At 42.0% G+C, this 16316-nt stretch overlaps 2 protein-coding genes and 1 long non-coding RNA gene across 9 annotated transcripts in view; 1 reads left to right on the forward strand and 2 right to left on the reverse strand.

Annotated features, from left to right (window-relative positions):
• Positions 1–8165, reverse strand: part of LSMEM1 (leucine rich single-pass membrane protein 1) — a 20401-nt gene extending 12236 nt beyond the window's left edge. For 2 of the 3 annotated variants that reach the window (XM_065556603.1, XM_042862118.2), the window contains exon 1: positions 254–298. The gene's annotated coding sequence lies outside the window, so the exon portion shown is untranslated. Of the gene's footprint in view, positions 1–253; positions 2912–7256 lie in introns of those variants that run through there. The other variant, XM_005310613.4, reaches the window with a different exon arrangement.
• Positions 1–16311, forward strand: part of LOC103305745 (uncharacterized) — a 16645-nt gene extending 334 nt beyond the window's left edge. Inside the window, exons 2-3 of the long non-coding RNA XR_006172181.2 lie at positions 11726–11791; positions 12988–16311. This is a non-coding gene — a long non-coding RNA (uncharacterized LOC103305745). The remainder of the gene's footprint in view (positions 1–11725; positions 11792–12987) is intronic.
• IFRD1 (interferon related developmental regulator 1) overlaps positions 8322–16316 on the reverse strand; it is a 78561-nt gene continuing 70566 nt past the window's right edge. For all 5 annotated transcript variants that reach the window (XM_065556589.1, XM_065556579.1, XM_065556584.1 and 2 more), the window contains 6 exons: positions 16046–16224; positions 15823–15931; positions 13017–13151; positions 11373–11501; positions 10701–10796; positions 8322–9141 (listed from right to left, as the gene is read on the reverse strand). In XM_065556589.1, coding sequence (XP_065412661.1) covers positions 9052–9141; positions 10701–10796; positions 11373–11501; positions 13017–13151; positions 15823–15931; positions 16046–16224 — 738 coding nt within the window. In that variant the 3' untranslated portion in view covers positions 8322–9051. The remainder of the gene's footprint in view (positions 9142–10700; positions 10797–11372; positions 11502–13016; positions 13152–15822; positions 15932–16045; positions 16225–16316) is intronic.

Genomic DNA, 16316 nt, shown 5'->3' on the forward strand with positions numbered 1-16316 from the left:
CTAACTATTAATTAGTTTCACAAGGCTAAACTAACCCTCATAGCTTTTAAATTAGTCATTGTAATTTGTATTTTAATATTGCTTAGAGGCCACCCCCTCATAAGCGTTAAAATATCATAACTTAATACTTTTAAATGCAAGTTATTTTGGGTAATGTTACCACTTTGTAAACTAAATACCTAAAAATTCTTAAAGAATAAAATCAAGACTAAATGGATTAGCAAAAGAAGAGAATGAACTGTAAATTACTTACAATTTAACAATATTCAGCTAAAAATTCAGGATGGAAGAAGTCATCCAGTACCAAGTATGAGAAGAAAACTTGCTTTGTAGTTTCCCCCCTCACTTTTAGACCCTGTAAACTCCCACAGGACCCATAAACATAGCTATGAAACCGACTATCCCTTTCAATCTATATTTAGCGTTCACTTTGGCCAAGAAGTCTAGTTTCCAAATATTGACCTATTCAAAACAAACACACACACACTTATTAGACAAGAGTCACTATGAAATTTTAATATTTACTGCTATTATGGTGAGTTTTTAACATATGCTTTTGACATGTATCATTTTACTAATATTTTACATTGAGTGACTTTTTAAAACAGGCTTGATAAACTAATCAAACCAATATTCTAGTTAATGAAATATTTAGACACATCCTAAGATAGACAAACTACAACCCTTTAATTTATCTTCATAATAAAGTGTGATTTTTAAAGTACTCCATACAAAGGACTCTAACAGATTTTTCTGATGTATTGGTTAAGAATATACACAAATACTTGCAATGCAAATTTCCATTTTTCCAGTTAACATTACAGAAGGCTGTATGTATTTAAGAATTGCCACACAAGTTGGTTGATGCCAATACAAAACCAAATAGGCTCAGATAGTTGATCTATGGAGCAGTCCCATATTTCTAATACCATTATGTGTTAGTCTGGGTTTTAACAGTGTGAAATTTAGGTCATGTCAAGTGCCTAAACCATGTAATCATTTCTGTAAATGAGGCATGACAAATACTAAAAGTCAGTCCTGTGGCACCTTTGAGACTAACAGAAGTATTGGGAGCATAAGCTTTCGTGGGTAAGAACCTTACTTCTTCAGATGCAAGAAGTGAGGTTCTTACCCACGAAAGCTTATGCTCCCAATACTTCTGTTAGTCTCAAAGGTGCCACAGGACCCTCTGTTGCTTTTTACAGATTCAGACTAACACGGCTATCCCTCTGATACTAAAAGTCAGAAGACACATAGTTACACTATTCTCTAACAAACAAGGCAGTCAGAACTAAAGGCAATAAACAAGAATTGTATGACTGGAAGGGACCGAGAGGTCATCTATTCCAGTTCCCTGCACTCAAGGCAGGAATAAGTATTATCTAGACCAGAGGTTCTCAAACTGTGGTCCACGAACCGAGCTCCATTCAGGTGGTCCATGGATAGTTCCCTCTAAGGTGCGCGCTTGGACAGCCACACACAAGAGAATGAAGGGCCATGCAGGTGTGGCTCCACTAATTAGGTGCCTGAACTCTGGAGAACACACATATGTAAGGTGAGGTGGTGGCCTTGGAGGGACTAGAGGGTAAGTGGGAAGGGGCAGTGAGGGGAGAAGAGGTGGTGGAGGGGAATTTGAAATGTGCAGGGCTGCAGCGGCCAGAGAAAGAGGCGACTTTCCCCAGCTCCAGGGCTGGGGCTGTTGTGGGGGGGGGAAAGAGGACACATCCATCGCCTTTGAAAGATAAAACTACTGATATTTAAATACAAGTTGTGTGCTTTCATTTGTAGAACAAAAAATGTTTTTTTAATATTTAGCGCTTTTTATACAACGCGCTTTACAATAGCTAACTAATGGTACAAACAACATTTGGAAAGCTCATTAAGTGGTCCGCTGAGACGCTCAGCAATTTTCAAGTGGTCCATGGAAAAAAACAGTTTGAGAACCACTGGTCTAAGATCAGTGGTTCTCAACCTCTGTATCGTGGGCCGCATATACAGCGCAGGTTGAGAACCACAGCATCCCTCCCTCAAAACCATGCACAGTCCCCTATGCCCAGTGTCCTTGCCCACAGCGGGGCCAGGAGTGGAGCGCCCAGTGCAGGCCAGCAGACAGGACCCAAGGGGGGCCAGGAGCAGAGCCTCACCTAAGACCTGGGGGTGCTGCAGCACCCTCCTCCCCCCAACCCTACCCCCAGATCCACTCTCCCACCCCCTGCGGCACTCACCAGCACCGTGTGGGCAAGAATGCCAGTGCAGGCTACAAGACACTGTCTCCCCCCTCAGCCTGCCCTGCCCACTATCAGACCAGAGCAGTACATTTTATTTATTTATTTTCCATACACAGCTGAATGTGAATTGGGCTGCATGTAGCCTGTGGGCCACAGGTTGAACACCACTTTGAGACCATTTTGAATTTTAATCCTGCCCTCCAAAGCACTTGCAATCCCCCCCAGCTTGGTATTGTCAACAAGTGCTCTCTCAATGCCCGTATCTAAATAATTGATGAAGATATTGAACAGTACCAGACCCAGAACTGACCCCTGAGAAACCCCATTCAATATGCTCTTCCATCATGGTTGTGAACCACTGATAACTACTCTCCGGGAAATTTTCCAATCAGTTATGCACCCACCTTATAGTAGATCCATCTAGTTGTATTTCCCTAGTTTGTGACATGATGCAAGACCAGTATTAATAGCCTTACTAAAGTCAAGATACACATCTACTGCCGTCCCCCCTCCTCCCCACACACACACACACACACACATCCACAAGGCTTGTTACCCTGTCAAAAGAAAGCTACTAGGTTCGTTTGACAATTTGTTCTTGACAAACCCATGCTGTTACTTATAATGAATAACTACACTGTAGAATGCACTGTTAAATATTAAAACAAATTGCTCAGTAAGGCCTGGTCTACACTACGACTTTAATTCGGATTTATCAGCTTTAATTCGAATTTACCCTGCAACCGTCCACACAACGACACTATTTATTTCGATGTAAAGGGCCCTTTAAATCGATTTCTGTACTCCTCCCCGACGAGCGGAGTAGCGCCAAAATCGATTTTAACATTTCGAATTAGGGATAGTGTGGCCGCAATTCGATGGTATTGGCCTCCGGGAGCTATCCCACAGTGCATCATTGTGACCGCTCTGGACAGCAATCTAAACTCGGATGCACTGGCCAGGTAGACAGGAAAAGCCCCGCGAACATTTGAATTTCATTTCCTGTTTGCCCAGCGTGGAGAGCACAGGTGACCACAGATAGCTCATCAGCACAGGTAACCATGCAGGCTGATAATCGAAAAAGAGCACCAGCATGGACCGTGAGGGAGGTACTGGATCTGATCACTGTATGGGGAGAGGATTCAGTGCTTGCAGAACTTCGTTCTAAAAGACGAAATGCCAAAAGGCATGATGGAGAGAGGCCACAATAGGGACTCAGATCAGTGCCGCGTGAAAGTCAAGGAGCTCAGACAAGCCTATCAAAAAACAAAGGAGGCAAACGGTCGCTCCGGGTCAGAGCCGCGGACATGCCGCTTCTACGCCGAGCTGCATGCAATTCTAGGGGGGGCTGCCACCACTACCCCACCTGTGATCGTGGATTCCGGGTCGGGGATAGTCTCATCAGCGACACCTGAGGATTCTGCCGATGGGGGAGAGGAGGAGGATGAGCTTGCAGAGAGCACACAGCACTCTGTTCTCCCCAACAGCCAGGATCTTTTTCTCACCCTGACTGAAGTACCCTCCCAAGCCAGTACCCAAGACTCTGACCCCATGGAAGGGACCTCAGGTGAGTTTACCTTTTAAAATATAAAACTTGTTTTAAAAGCAAACGGTTTTTAATGATTACTTTGCCCTGAGGACTTGGGATGCATTCGCGGTCAGTTCAGCTACTGGAAAAGTCTGTTAACGTGTCTGGGGATGGAGCGAAAATCCTCCAGGGACATCTCCATGAAGCTCTCCTGGAGGTACTCCAAAAGCCTTGCCACAAGGTTTCTGGGCAGTGCATCCTTATTCCGTCCTCCATGGTAGGACACTTGACCACGCCATGCTTGCAGCAAGTAATCTGGTATCATTGCCTGACAAAGCCTGGCAGCGTATGGTCCCGGTGTTTGCTGGCATTCAAGCAACATCCGTTCTTTATCTTGTTGTGTAATCCTCAGGAGAGTGATATCACTCCTGGTAACCTGGTTGAAATACGGGAGCTTAATTAAGGGGACAGAGGTGGCCGTTCCTACTGGGCTGTTTGCCTGTGGCGGAAAATAAATCCTTCCCTGCAGTTAGCCAAGCGCAGATGGGAAATTGGCCCTGAGCTTTTCGCGTTTGGCTAGCAGGGATCTTCCCTGTTACCAGCCACGCGGTGGGGGGAGGGGTACCGTGATCATCCCAGAGAATTCATGGCGGGAGGAGGGCGGCAGCAGGGGGGGGAGGTGGTTAGTTTGGTTCCTGCAGGGATCTTCCCTGATACCAGCCACGTGGTGGGGGGGAAGGTGTACAGCGATCATCCCAGAGAATTCATGGCGGGGGGGGGGGTTTAGTTTGTTTTCTGCTGCTGCTGAATGTTAACAGAAAAACTGCAGCACTCTATAGGCTATGCTTGGTATGTGGGAAAGGAGGGCGCAGAAGCTGTAAGACAATGGCTTACCATGGACGCATGCAAGCCGAATTCTGTTGCCCGGACCTGTGATCTCTAGCAGCAAAGCCACAGGCACTCAGCATTAAGAGGCAAAATGCAACCTTGCACAGAAATCACATGTGCTATGTAATGTGAATAGTGTTGGTCACCGTGGAAGAGTATAAGCATTGTTCTGCAAAATGTATCTTTTTAAACAATTCTCTCTTTTTTCCCCTCCCTACAGCAGCTGCAAATTCCTCAAGCCTCCCTCCTCCATCCCGCAGGTTATCACAGATAAGGCGTCGTAAGAAGAGAACGCGAGACGAGATGTTTTCTGAAATTATGGAATCCAGCCGCAGTGACAGAGCTCATCTGAATAAGTGGAAGGAAACAGTTTCAAAGTATAGGAAAGAAGCCAGTGAACGTGAGGACATGAGGGACCAACGTGAGGAGAGGTGGCAGCAGGAAGATCAGAGGAGGCAGGATGCAACGCTGGGGCTGCTGCGTGAGCAAATAGACATGCTCCGGCGTCTGGTGGAGCTTCAGGAACGGCTGCAGGAAAACAGACTGCTGCTTCAGCCCCTGTTCCACCCTCCCCCCTCCCCATGTTCCATATCCTCCTCACCCAGACGTGTAAGAACGCGGGGGGGGGGGGGAGGCTCCGTACACCTTCCCATTCCACCCGAGTAGACAGCCCAAGCAAAAGGCTGTCATTTTTTTAACCTTTTCTTAGTGGCTTTTTCCTTCCCAGCAATCCTCCTCCCAAATACCACCTGGGTTCCCTCCCTCTTTTTCTAACCTATTAATAAAGAATAAATGATTTTTAAATGATAGTGACTTTATTTGGTTTGAAAGAAAGCTGGGGGAAGGGGGAGGGTGGGTTCCTTACAGAAAATCAGTCAATAAAGGGGGCGGGTTTTCATGAAGGAGAAACAAACAGATATTTCACACTGTAGCCTGGCCAGTCATGAAACTGGTTTTTAAAGCTTCTCTGATGCACAGCGCTTCCTGGTGTGCTCTTCTAATCGGCCTGGTGTCTGGCTGCACGTAATCAGCAGCCAGGCGATTTGCCTCAGCCTCCCACCCCGCCATAAAGGTCTCCCCCTTACTTTCACAGAGATTGTGGAGCACGCAGCAAGCAGAAATAACAATGGGGAGATTTCTTTGGCTGAGGTCAGAGCGAGTCAATAATGATCGCCAGCGACCTTTTAAACGGCCAAATGCACATTCTACCACCATTCTGCACTTGCTTAGCCTGTAGTTAAACAGCTCCTGACTCCTGTCCAGGCTGCCTGTGTATGGCTTCATGAGTCATGGCATTAAGGGGTAGGCTGGGTCCCCAAGAATAACTATTGGCATTTCAACATCCCCAACGGTTATTTTCTGGTCCGGAAAGTAAGTCCCTTGCTGCAGCCCTTTAAACAGAGTAGTGTTCCTGAAGACGCGAGCGTCATGAACCCTTCCCGCCCAGCCCGCGTTGATGTTGGTGAAACGTCCCTTGTGATCCACAAGTGCTTGCAGCACCATTGAAAAGTACCCCTTGCGGTTTATGTACTCAGTGGCTTGGTGCTCCGGTGCCAAGATAGGGATATGGGTTCCGTCTATCGCCCCACCACAGTTAGGGAATCCCATTGCAGCAAAACCATCCACTATGGCCTGCACATTTCCCAGAGTCACTAACTTTCGTAGCAGCACCTGAGTGATTGCTTTGGCTACTTGCATCACAGCAGCCCCCACAGTAGATTTGCCCACTCTAAATTGATTCCCAACTGACCGGTAGCTGTCTGGCGTTGCAAGCTTCCACAGGGCTATCGCCACGTGCTTCTCAACTGTGAGGGCTGCTCTCATCTTGGTATTCTGGCGTTTCAGGGCAGGGGACAGCAAGTCACAAAGTTCCATGAAAGTGCCCTTACGCATGCGAAAGTTCCGCAGCCACTGGGAATCGTCCCACACCTGCAACACTATGCGGTCCCACCAGTCTGTGCTTGTTTCCCTTGCCCAGAATCGGCGTTCCATGGATAGAATCTGCCCCATTAACATGATCTCCAAAGCACCGGGGCCCGTGGTTTCACAGAATTCTGTATCCGTGTCCATGTCCATGTCCATGTCCTCATCATGCTTGTCGCTGCGCTGCCGCCGCCGCTGCCTCCTCGCCTCGTTTTTCTGGTCCTGGCTCAGCATAAACTCCGAGAACGCGCGAAGTGTTTACAATGTTCATGACTGCTGTTTTGAGCTGAGCGGGCTCCATGCTTGCTGTGGTATGGATTCTGCAGTGTTCACCCACCCAGGAAAAAAGGCGCGAAATGGTTGTCTGCCGTCCATTGCTTTCATGTAGGGAGGGAGAGAGGGAGGAGGTGAGGCTGTACCCAGAACCACCTGCGACGATGTTTTTTGTCCCATCAGGCACTGGGATCTTAACCCAGAATTCCAATGGGCGTGGGAGACTGCAGGAACTATGGGATAGCTACCCACAGTGCAACGCTGCAGAAATAGACGCTAGCCCCGGTACTTGGACGCACACCGCCGAATTAATGTGCTTAGTGTGGCCGCATACATTTTGACTTTATACAACCTGTTTTCCAAATTCGAATTATATAAATTCGGATTAGTCCCGTAGTGTAGACATACCCTAAGACTGAAGAGCCTAAGAACAGTATCTACACTTGGCAGGAAATAGGATAAAAGTCAGACCACCAACATGCCTGCTTTGGGGCACAGGTAGATCAGCAGGTGGTATCAAATTTATCACAAAGATTTGTGAAATGAGATGAATCTAGTCTGGTGCTGTCAGACAGGACACAATACTAGGCAGACATTTTTCTAATACACTATTTACTGTGGTTAGGGACAAGGACTTAGAGTCCTTAAAAAGTGATTGAGGACCCATCACTGAATCCATCAGTCACGGACTGTGAAGATAAAGCATGAAGCAGTGAACCAGTTAAGTCTACACACTAAAGAGATTTATTCTCTAAAAAGGCTATCATAACCACTCAATTAGAAATGTGATGCAAACCTATGCTAATCTTGTGAAGAATGCAGATAAAATCCTCATTCTTCAGTTATACTTAAAGAACCTGCTAAATCCAAGTTTTTCCTTCTGATGCACTTACGGCTCTGTTTGCCAGGTACAACCCATCACCAGCCAATTTGAGTTTACCCTCTGTACTCTTTAGAGTTAAATTTTCTTTTATCTAATTGAATGATGGTTTGAACACCAGTCATGTTACTCTATGGCAGGTGAATGAAATGAAGGCAGTTGATGGGAGTTCTTTGCTGTTCCTCATCTTCCTTTAATTATTTCTTTAGGTAAGGTGAACTTCACTTGATAACCGTATGAATGTTTCCACAGTATTGGCATGACTAGGATTCTGTAAGGCATCTGGCCTGCTACTGTCAGCACCATATTTTACAGAAAAAAGGTACATAATCATACAACTTGGAGGATCCAGGGGAATAAGTTAAACAAATTTAAGGCATAGATTGAGTGGACAGAGTTATGATTGAGCTTTCAGACTAAGTTTGAGTACTCAATCCTGAAGTTGGGTCATGCCAATGCTAATTTTGTGTGACGCATACTTTTATAATATATTTTATAGCTACTATGTCATTTCTAGGGATAAAATGAAAAAACTAAGTGTGTAGTTATCTGATCTCATTTACTTTTAGACAATGTGTATAACAACCACATCTGAAAAGTCTTCAGTGAGAAAGATTTTTATTCCAAAGATGGAACAGTCTTATACAAGCATATGTAAAATGTGTCACCACTTTTAAAGTTAAATATAGTCAAGTATGTTTGTTATTTACTACTTCATTTTAAGTGCCAACAGCAGGACTTCATGGCACTGGTATAGTATAGTAAGGTCATATCTTGTGCCATTTGTCAGTCCATCAGCCAGTTTAAAAAAGTATTAAAATTACAGGGTATAATTGAACACAAAGAAATAGCAGCTGTTCCAGAGACATGTTTGTCCTGGTACTCTACTCTTCTTATCAAGATAACTTGCTCTTCTATGTAATTTCATCGCTGTATTAACACCAATCCAAGATGAGCTGGGTCAGACAATTTTGGCAGTTTAATACATATAGCTTTCAGCACCATCTAACAACTGAATTGTTGGTATGTTTACCAAATTCATGAGTGATTTTGATCCTGCATAAGTGTTACAAGTTACATTTCCATCCAATTTTAGATCAACCAATTCTATATGTGTATACACACACACACACACACACTACACACAACTAAAGCAATTATAACATGCATAACATTTACAGATACTATACATTAGATATTATCCCTGTGCAATGAAGTCTAAGCTATGTGGATATATAAATTAAATCTCAAATTTCAAGGTTACAACAGTTACATTTATAGAAAATTATGAAATTATCAAAGTCTTCAACCTTGGATCCCACATGGAAGATCTAGAAAAATTCACCCACATCTGTTCTTTTGTCACGACATTTGCTTCTAGCCTTTGTTCGAGCCTTGAATGCTGCAGAGTTGTACAAGTGCTACAAAGTGAAAGATAAGATTTAGTCAGATGTTTGAAATATCTATGCCTAAACTAGTTTAGGTTCTTTACATAATTGGGATGTAAAGGATTTTAAATGATTTAAATGTCATTAGATTGTGTCAAAATTGTGGTACAAAATGAATACAAATTTTATGTTAAAGGAAGGTCATAGGTTTCAAGATTTTAGCACATACTGATCTAACAAACAGATTAAAGGAGAACTGCCACTAGATAAGCCTGAGTGTCACCATATGGAAATAAGATCTAAAATTTTTCAAAATAGAAAAGATGACAGGCATTCAGGAGTCTAAGTCTCAATGAAAGGACCTTAAGTTCCTAAATTTCACTCAAAGCAACTTGATGCTTTTGAAAGTTTTACTCCTTGTCTGGCTTCTAACATTTAACAGATCTGACTATTTCTTCAGGGCTCCCAAACAAGTGTTACTCATTCTGTGAAAAGGACAAAATTCAATGTTTAACTATGGCCATAGGCCAAGGAATGATTTAGGACTACATACTGTCCTCAATGCACAGCAAATTCTCACAGTATCAGTCATTTAAGCTTTAAAGTTAGAGTTAATTCCCCTACCAAGTTAGTTTCAGATTCAGGAAAACTCTGCATCAGTTTTCCACTGTAGATATTGGGAAAGTGATCTTCACAACCCACAAAGCTAGGAAGTATTTTACATGACTTCTGAATATCATGCATACCACAAATACATGAAGTTTGATTGATCTGACCCACAGGCTGGGTGTTTGACAACACTGCTCCATAACACCGTGTTTAAATAAATTTGAGTAATCTGACTATGGCTAGAAAACATCTATTCTTAATATTCTAGTATTAACGGTCAAGAAAACCCTCCTCCTGCCTCTCTGAAAGGTTATACTACACATCCAATTGGTGTGGATCCTAATCTGTTGTAGGTGAGTTTTGGATACATAAAATGGTACAGTAAGTTTTATAGGTATAAATATAGAATGGCCACACTGTTGGAGAGTGCCAAAACAAGGATTACCCAATCACCCTAAAGCCATACCAGCACGAATCCTATACTCCACACCACAACATGCATTCTCAATGTCATTTTACAGAAGTTTTGAAGATTCTGTCAGGACCATTTCTCATGAACAGCTAGGTCTCCTAGTTGCCATGAGTTCCATTATACAAGCTTTACTGGGAGAGAGTTAAACAACTTTCATGTCTGAGGTCAGAAGCTTTTCCATAGGCTTCAGCTGTCACACTCCAGTGTAACATATCAGGACCATCCAGGGACAGAAGAAGGTGCTGTACCCCCATGTGAAAGGTGTCCAAGTGTATACAGCTCTCATTAGTAGCTCTTCAGTCACAAGAGTGAACCTAAAACTCGGGCCAGGACAGAATGTGTTTGTGAAGCACCCCAAAACAACCATTTTTCATTTAACTAAACATTTGTAGCAGGTTGACTATAAAATGGCAGCAGTTCAACTGTTCAGATTTTGAATGTTATTTAATTCCCAAAAGGAATACGATAGCGGGGTAAGTGCAAGTGATACAGTTAAGGTGTGATAACATACCCTTTCAAAACGGGGTATCTTCATTGTTTTAAGAGTTGCAGCATCAAGCATTACTGGTGGTCCAAGTTCAAACACATTCCGAAGAAACTCATTGGACTGAGTAAAAAAATTAACACATCAATAACCAAGGTTCTATATTGAATACTGTAACAGCTTTAATCTTGAGATTTAAATTACATAACACTGAGTCCATACAGGTAATTTACACTTGTTAAATACTGTCCCCCACCATCGTTTTATTATACGTAATCAGAGCTCAATTCTTGCTTGCATCAGACAATCAATGCTCAGCACAGGAGTTGTCAGAGAGCCAGCTACAGCTTACTGATTCTGCAACGCCCTGACCTCGATGCCATATTACCCACACTGGCGTGGGCTGGTGTACGCCACACCAGAAGTGATTTCCCTTCTGCAAGGGGCATTTTCAGCTGGCCATTTATGATTGATCACACTGGATAATCTGGTCCAGTGTAAAAAACCCTTAGTCTTCTCTTTACAAAATTTGAATGAAAATAGAAAGAACTTTAATTATAGCGATGGTAAGCTGGTTCTAAAGACATGTTGCTTTATTCTTAAATTGGTAAACATCTTTAACAAATCACTGGCTAAATTCCTATAGAAAACAATTACTCAAGTGGCCAGACAGGAAATTGTGTGAAATTAACAGCTCACCTGCAAATGATATTGCATCCCTGATCCCAGAATCTCCTTGAAGGTATCATATGTGTGTTTCTTAACCCAGCAGTCAATATACATGCGCTCAGGTCCAAATTTGACAGTCTCTGTAGGGAAGTCACGCTCCTGTCCAAAAATCAAAGACAAAACATGAAGACTACATTACCAAAACCCCTGATTTAGAAAAAGTCCTATGCAGATAGAAGTAATATAGAAAGCTTATGCATGTTAAGAACTAGTGTACTTTTCCTTTCAGTGAGTGATCCTACACAAAATAAGGACAAGAATAATTTATTCTGTAAGGTAACCTACTATGCATGTATAGTACAATTGCTGATTTTACTTGACAGGTTGATGCAGGACTGAATCTTAAGACCATTTATGCTGCTACAGGTAACATTAGAAGGGACAATGATGTAAGTATGAATACGTAAGTAGACGATCAAAAGAAATGTTCACTTGATATGGGCTTTGTCCATGGGATTTGGTTCACTTGGTTTGCATCTGTAAATTAGTCAGGTCTCAGTGGATCTTTAAAGATCCAGGCAAGGTCTTAACACTGTTGAAAAGGAAATTTTATAACCCCCTTTAAAATGCTGTATTTTAATGCAAACCATACTTATGGGTATGAATTTCAGATAATGCAGGTATGGGTGCCAATCTAAGACCTTAAGTAAAGAACGTTCTCTAATTCATTTTTGGGACTGTTAGTGACCAAGTCACCTTCTTCTGTATTTATGTAACTGGCAATTACTCCTGACATAGTGTAAGCATCCCATCCTATTAGGAGTTAATTTCTTTCTCAGAGCTACATTCACTGCTGAGAACTTTTGACTGTTTGAAAGTACAATATTCCATTTAGCTGGTATTGACCTGATTTTGCCCAGTTAAGGATTCGAGGGTCATCTAACTTACCAATGAAATGCAAGCTCATGATTTGTTACATAAAGTCAAACTTATGCGGCTTAATGACTCGTGAACATTTTGTTGGTGAAGAGCTGAAAGTTACTGTCCAGAGCTTTTAGCAATGATATTCCATAGTGTTCCCTACAGCAATGTTAATCTAAGCATGGAGATGTGCTGTAAAGGACAATTCTTTAAGCTCGTGGAGTGGAGCAATTATAAACTGAATCCACACAACAGCTGAATAATGCAAGCTGGTTCTTGCTTATACTGCAAGCCAGTAATCCTGCTAATGAACCGATAGATTTTAGAACAATTCAGAAAAATCAGAGTTTGACAGTAAAGGACAAGTCTCACAGCAAAAACTCAGTATATTGAATAAAGGGGCACTTAACATTCATATTGCAATGTTTTATCCATTTTATAGAAAATCATATATCCAATATGGAAGTCAGGTTTGTATTTCCAATCTAAAAATGAGATTTTTTTTTTAGTTAACCTTTGGATCCTTTTTAGATTACTAACCATGAACCTTTGAAAGCTGTAGTTAACACTAATCCTGCTTTAATTCTTAACGAGTTAAGAACCTGAAAATGGAAGTTATTTGGAGCTTATGTTCAAAATTCATCTAAAATTGTAATCAAGTTTTTCAATGGTCTAGTGTTCATACAACTGTTTTATAAATTGTTTGCCACTTTTTACTTTACAGAGGAGTATTTTCAAAGTAATCAAGAGTACCTCTACTGCTCGCAAGACATCTCTGAAAACAGATCGCTGCTTTCTTTTGTCTACTTTGGCACGGTGCTTGTTTCCATCTGTAGCCAGGGCCCTCAGTTTCTGTGTTAAAAGTTCCATGTCTTCATAAAAGAAATCCTAGCCAGACGAAAGGAGATGTTTCAGTTTCTGGTCTTCACACAATTTTTCTCTAAGTGGTAATACATCAACTTTTCCCACAGTATTGTCATTTGGGATCACAAGGCATTTATAAGGTAAAATAAATATATTAACTGTACTTAAAAAGTTAAGTGATCAGGGTCCAGTTACCCAAGTGTGACCTGTTTGCACCTGCTGGTACAGTTGTCAACTGAAGCATTCAATGTGGAGCTCCCTCAATATGAAAGCAGCTACCAACAAGGTCTCTTGTGAGGCCCTTGGATTATGGAACAAACGCCCCACTTGGCCTGCTAGTGCCTAGATTTGTTAACCCTCTGGACATGCTGTAGTGTTATGTTCTCTGGCACTTGGAGTCGAGGAGATGCTTATTGGCATGGGATAATTAAGTTTTGGGGTGATTGCGGAGATACTGACAGTTGACTTAAGATGTTTAATGCCATTTATTACTGTTAAATTAAGTTTGGAAAGGGAGCCCAGAGCTTACAAAGGGGACTTCTAATATTTTAAGACTAAAACCGAACAGTTTATGGAGGCCAGATTAATTCCTAACCAACTACAAGTGCATCGTTTTGTCTTTTTACCGATTCCACATTATTTACATTACTCTTTCAAATGATAGCATGCTATCAAAGTAAAACTATTTGTGGCATGGACCAGCTGTTCATTTTTTAACTATGCCTAAAACAGAACCCTGCACCTTAACTGCGGCTCCTAGGCACTACTCTATTTAACAGCTGTCTTCTGTGTGTTTCTATTTCCTTCTTTGTCGTTGTAATTTTTTAATCTCATTTTACTTCAGTGTCCTCCCAGTCTGCTCCATATACCACACCACACAAATATACTTAGTGTCATCTGATCCTGTGATTAAGTTGGTAAATTTAAGAGTGAATACTGCATGTAGTTTGAAAGAATGAATGCTAAATAAGAGCAAGGAATGTAGTAAAAATCTTGCATGAATGGGAGTAGTGTAGATAAGATTAGCATCAGATGGGCTACGAGAACCCTTTTGTCATAAATTCTGCTTATTATACAAGCTACTGAACGGGGTAACTTGCATATGAACTGAAGTGCTTTTCTTAAAGGAAGTACTTAGTCTCAAAGGTGCCACAGGACCCTCTGTTGCTTTCTTAAAGGAAGTGTTTTAAGATCTTAAAGAATGCATATTTATATTATTTTATCAAAGCCAACTACATTCAAACCAAAATTTCAGTCACTTGAACTCTTTTCTTCACTTGCAATGTGTCTGCAAGCTCTAGACTCATCTTGCCAGGCCTAATAACTTCACTTTCACTGTCAAGCCCTTTCAAAGTAGCCTTCCATAGCTAGGATCTTGCAACCAACTACCTCCCCTATTTAGAAGCACTACAAAAAGCAGCACAATTTAGGTACATGTGAAGTTACTGTGCTTGGTATCCTGACTCATTTACAGTTACCCTTCCCTCTCAGACCATGTTCTAGCTTGGTCAAGGCTGATGTGCTTTGCCAGGCGCCCTTCTGGCAGCCCTCCCAAGCTGTGCCCATGGATAACTGGAGACTATTTTCTTCATTGCTGTCAAAAAACAGTTAAGAAGTTAAGGCACATTACACCGAAGGGCAACGAAACAGATTAAGTCTGTTATAAGGCAACATTAAAAGACAAATTACAAGTTACTTAAAATATCTAACCATCCAGTGCAAAGGTAAACCACAAGGAAAATATACCAATCACAACCTCAGTAGCACAACATAAATATGTAATTAACACCTTAAAAGTCTTCCTCCAAAGTTGCAACTGGCAAAATGCATCAATCTACTTTCAGATGCCAAGAAATTGTTCAAAAGCATCAGGCAAGTCCCATAATGATGTTTTACTAATCTCTTCATCCTTGGGTACCCCCCTTTGAGGGAACATAAGGAAATGGAAAAACCCCTACTCAAGATACTGTCTAAACTCAAGAGTTCATTGCAACTGTGACAGCACACAGCAATGCTTTCTGCGAGTCCCTGGAACTGCCAGATTTGGGGAAGCTGAAAAGGGTAAGAGTCTGTACTAAATGCCCCCTTTACCATGGTTTGTTGGGGTACAAGATGCTAATCTACATTTCTTTTCTTTGCAGTTTTTTTTAAAAAGTGTTATTTAGATGTCAGTATCAGATTTTATTGACTAGCATTCCAGCAGCCCTGGAGTTATCACACGGAGATAATAGGAGGGCTAGCACAAGGAGGCTTGTTTTAATTGGAGTAGTTCTAGTGCAGGGATCAGCAACCTTTGGCATGCAGCCCATCAGGTTAAGCCCCTGGCAGGCCAGGACGGTTTGTTTACCTGCAGCATCCACAGGTTCAGCCAATCACGGCTCCCACTGGCCGTGGTTCACCATCCCAGGCCAATGGGGGCTGCAGGAAGAGGTGGTCCGGCCCAGGCTGCTTCCTGCATGCCAAAGGTTGCTGATCCCTGCTCTAGTGTGTCTTCTAAGTTTAGATACATTTTTCTTCATTATTTTAAGTTGTGGAGTGTTTATATGCAACTTTCCCACCCAGAATGCGCAGACAGATACAACTAGATTGTAAGAGGTGGTCCTCTGGAATTAGGGATGCTATGTGAAAGATGCTATGCTAGTTCGCAACAATCTCAATGCAAGAAACCTGTTACAGCTAAATCCATTATACTTACAGCTTCCGTTTCTCGTGCCAGTTCAAACAGAAGAGCTAGTGTTTCTCCAGCAGCAATTCTCATGTTGACATCATCACAAGATAAGAGGTTTGGAAGTTTGTGTAAGTGCCTAGAAAAAATGAGCTACATTTTATTAATCTGTAAAGAGCGATTTTTACAATAAAGCAACATTAAGCAAAATAACAGTTCATTGTAGAAGTTGCCTTCCAGGAAAGGAACATACATCTCAAGTTTTTTCTTCACTTCGCTCACTGGGCAGATGGTCAGCAACAGAGTCCATGCTAAAAGTGCACTGATGTGAAGCACTGTGTTGTGGGTGCTAGAAATACCATTAGTGTCGCTCTCTCTCTGATACCATTTTGTGAATATGTTTTCCAGACACTCCATAGTTGAATACAGTTCCTGGTTTAAAAAAAAAAAGCAGTGTAAATGGCTAAATTCAATTATTAAAATTTGTGTAAAACTTGATATAAAGGGTTAAGTGTTTATCCTTA

Source organism: Chrysemys picta, chromosome 1 (genome assembly GCF_011386835.1).
Source record: "Chrysemys picta bellii isolate R12L10 chromosome 1, ASM1138683v2, whole genome shotgun sequence".
In the NCBI taxonomy this organism is placed as follows: Eukaryota; Metazoa; Chordata; order Testudines; family Emydidae; genus Chrysemys; species Chrysemys picta.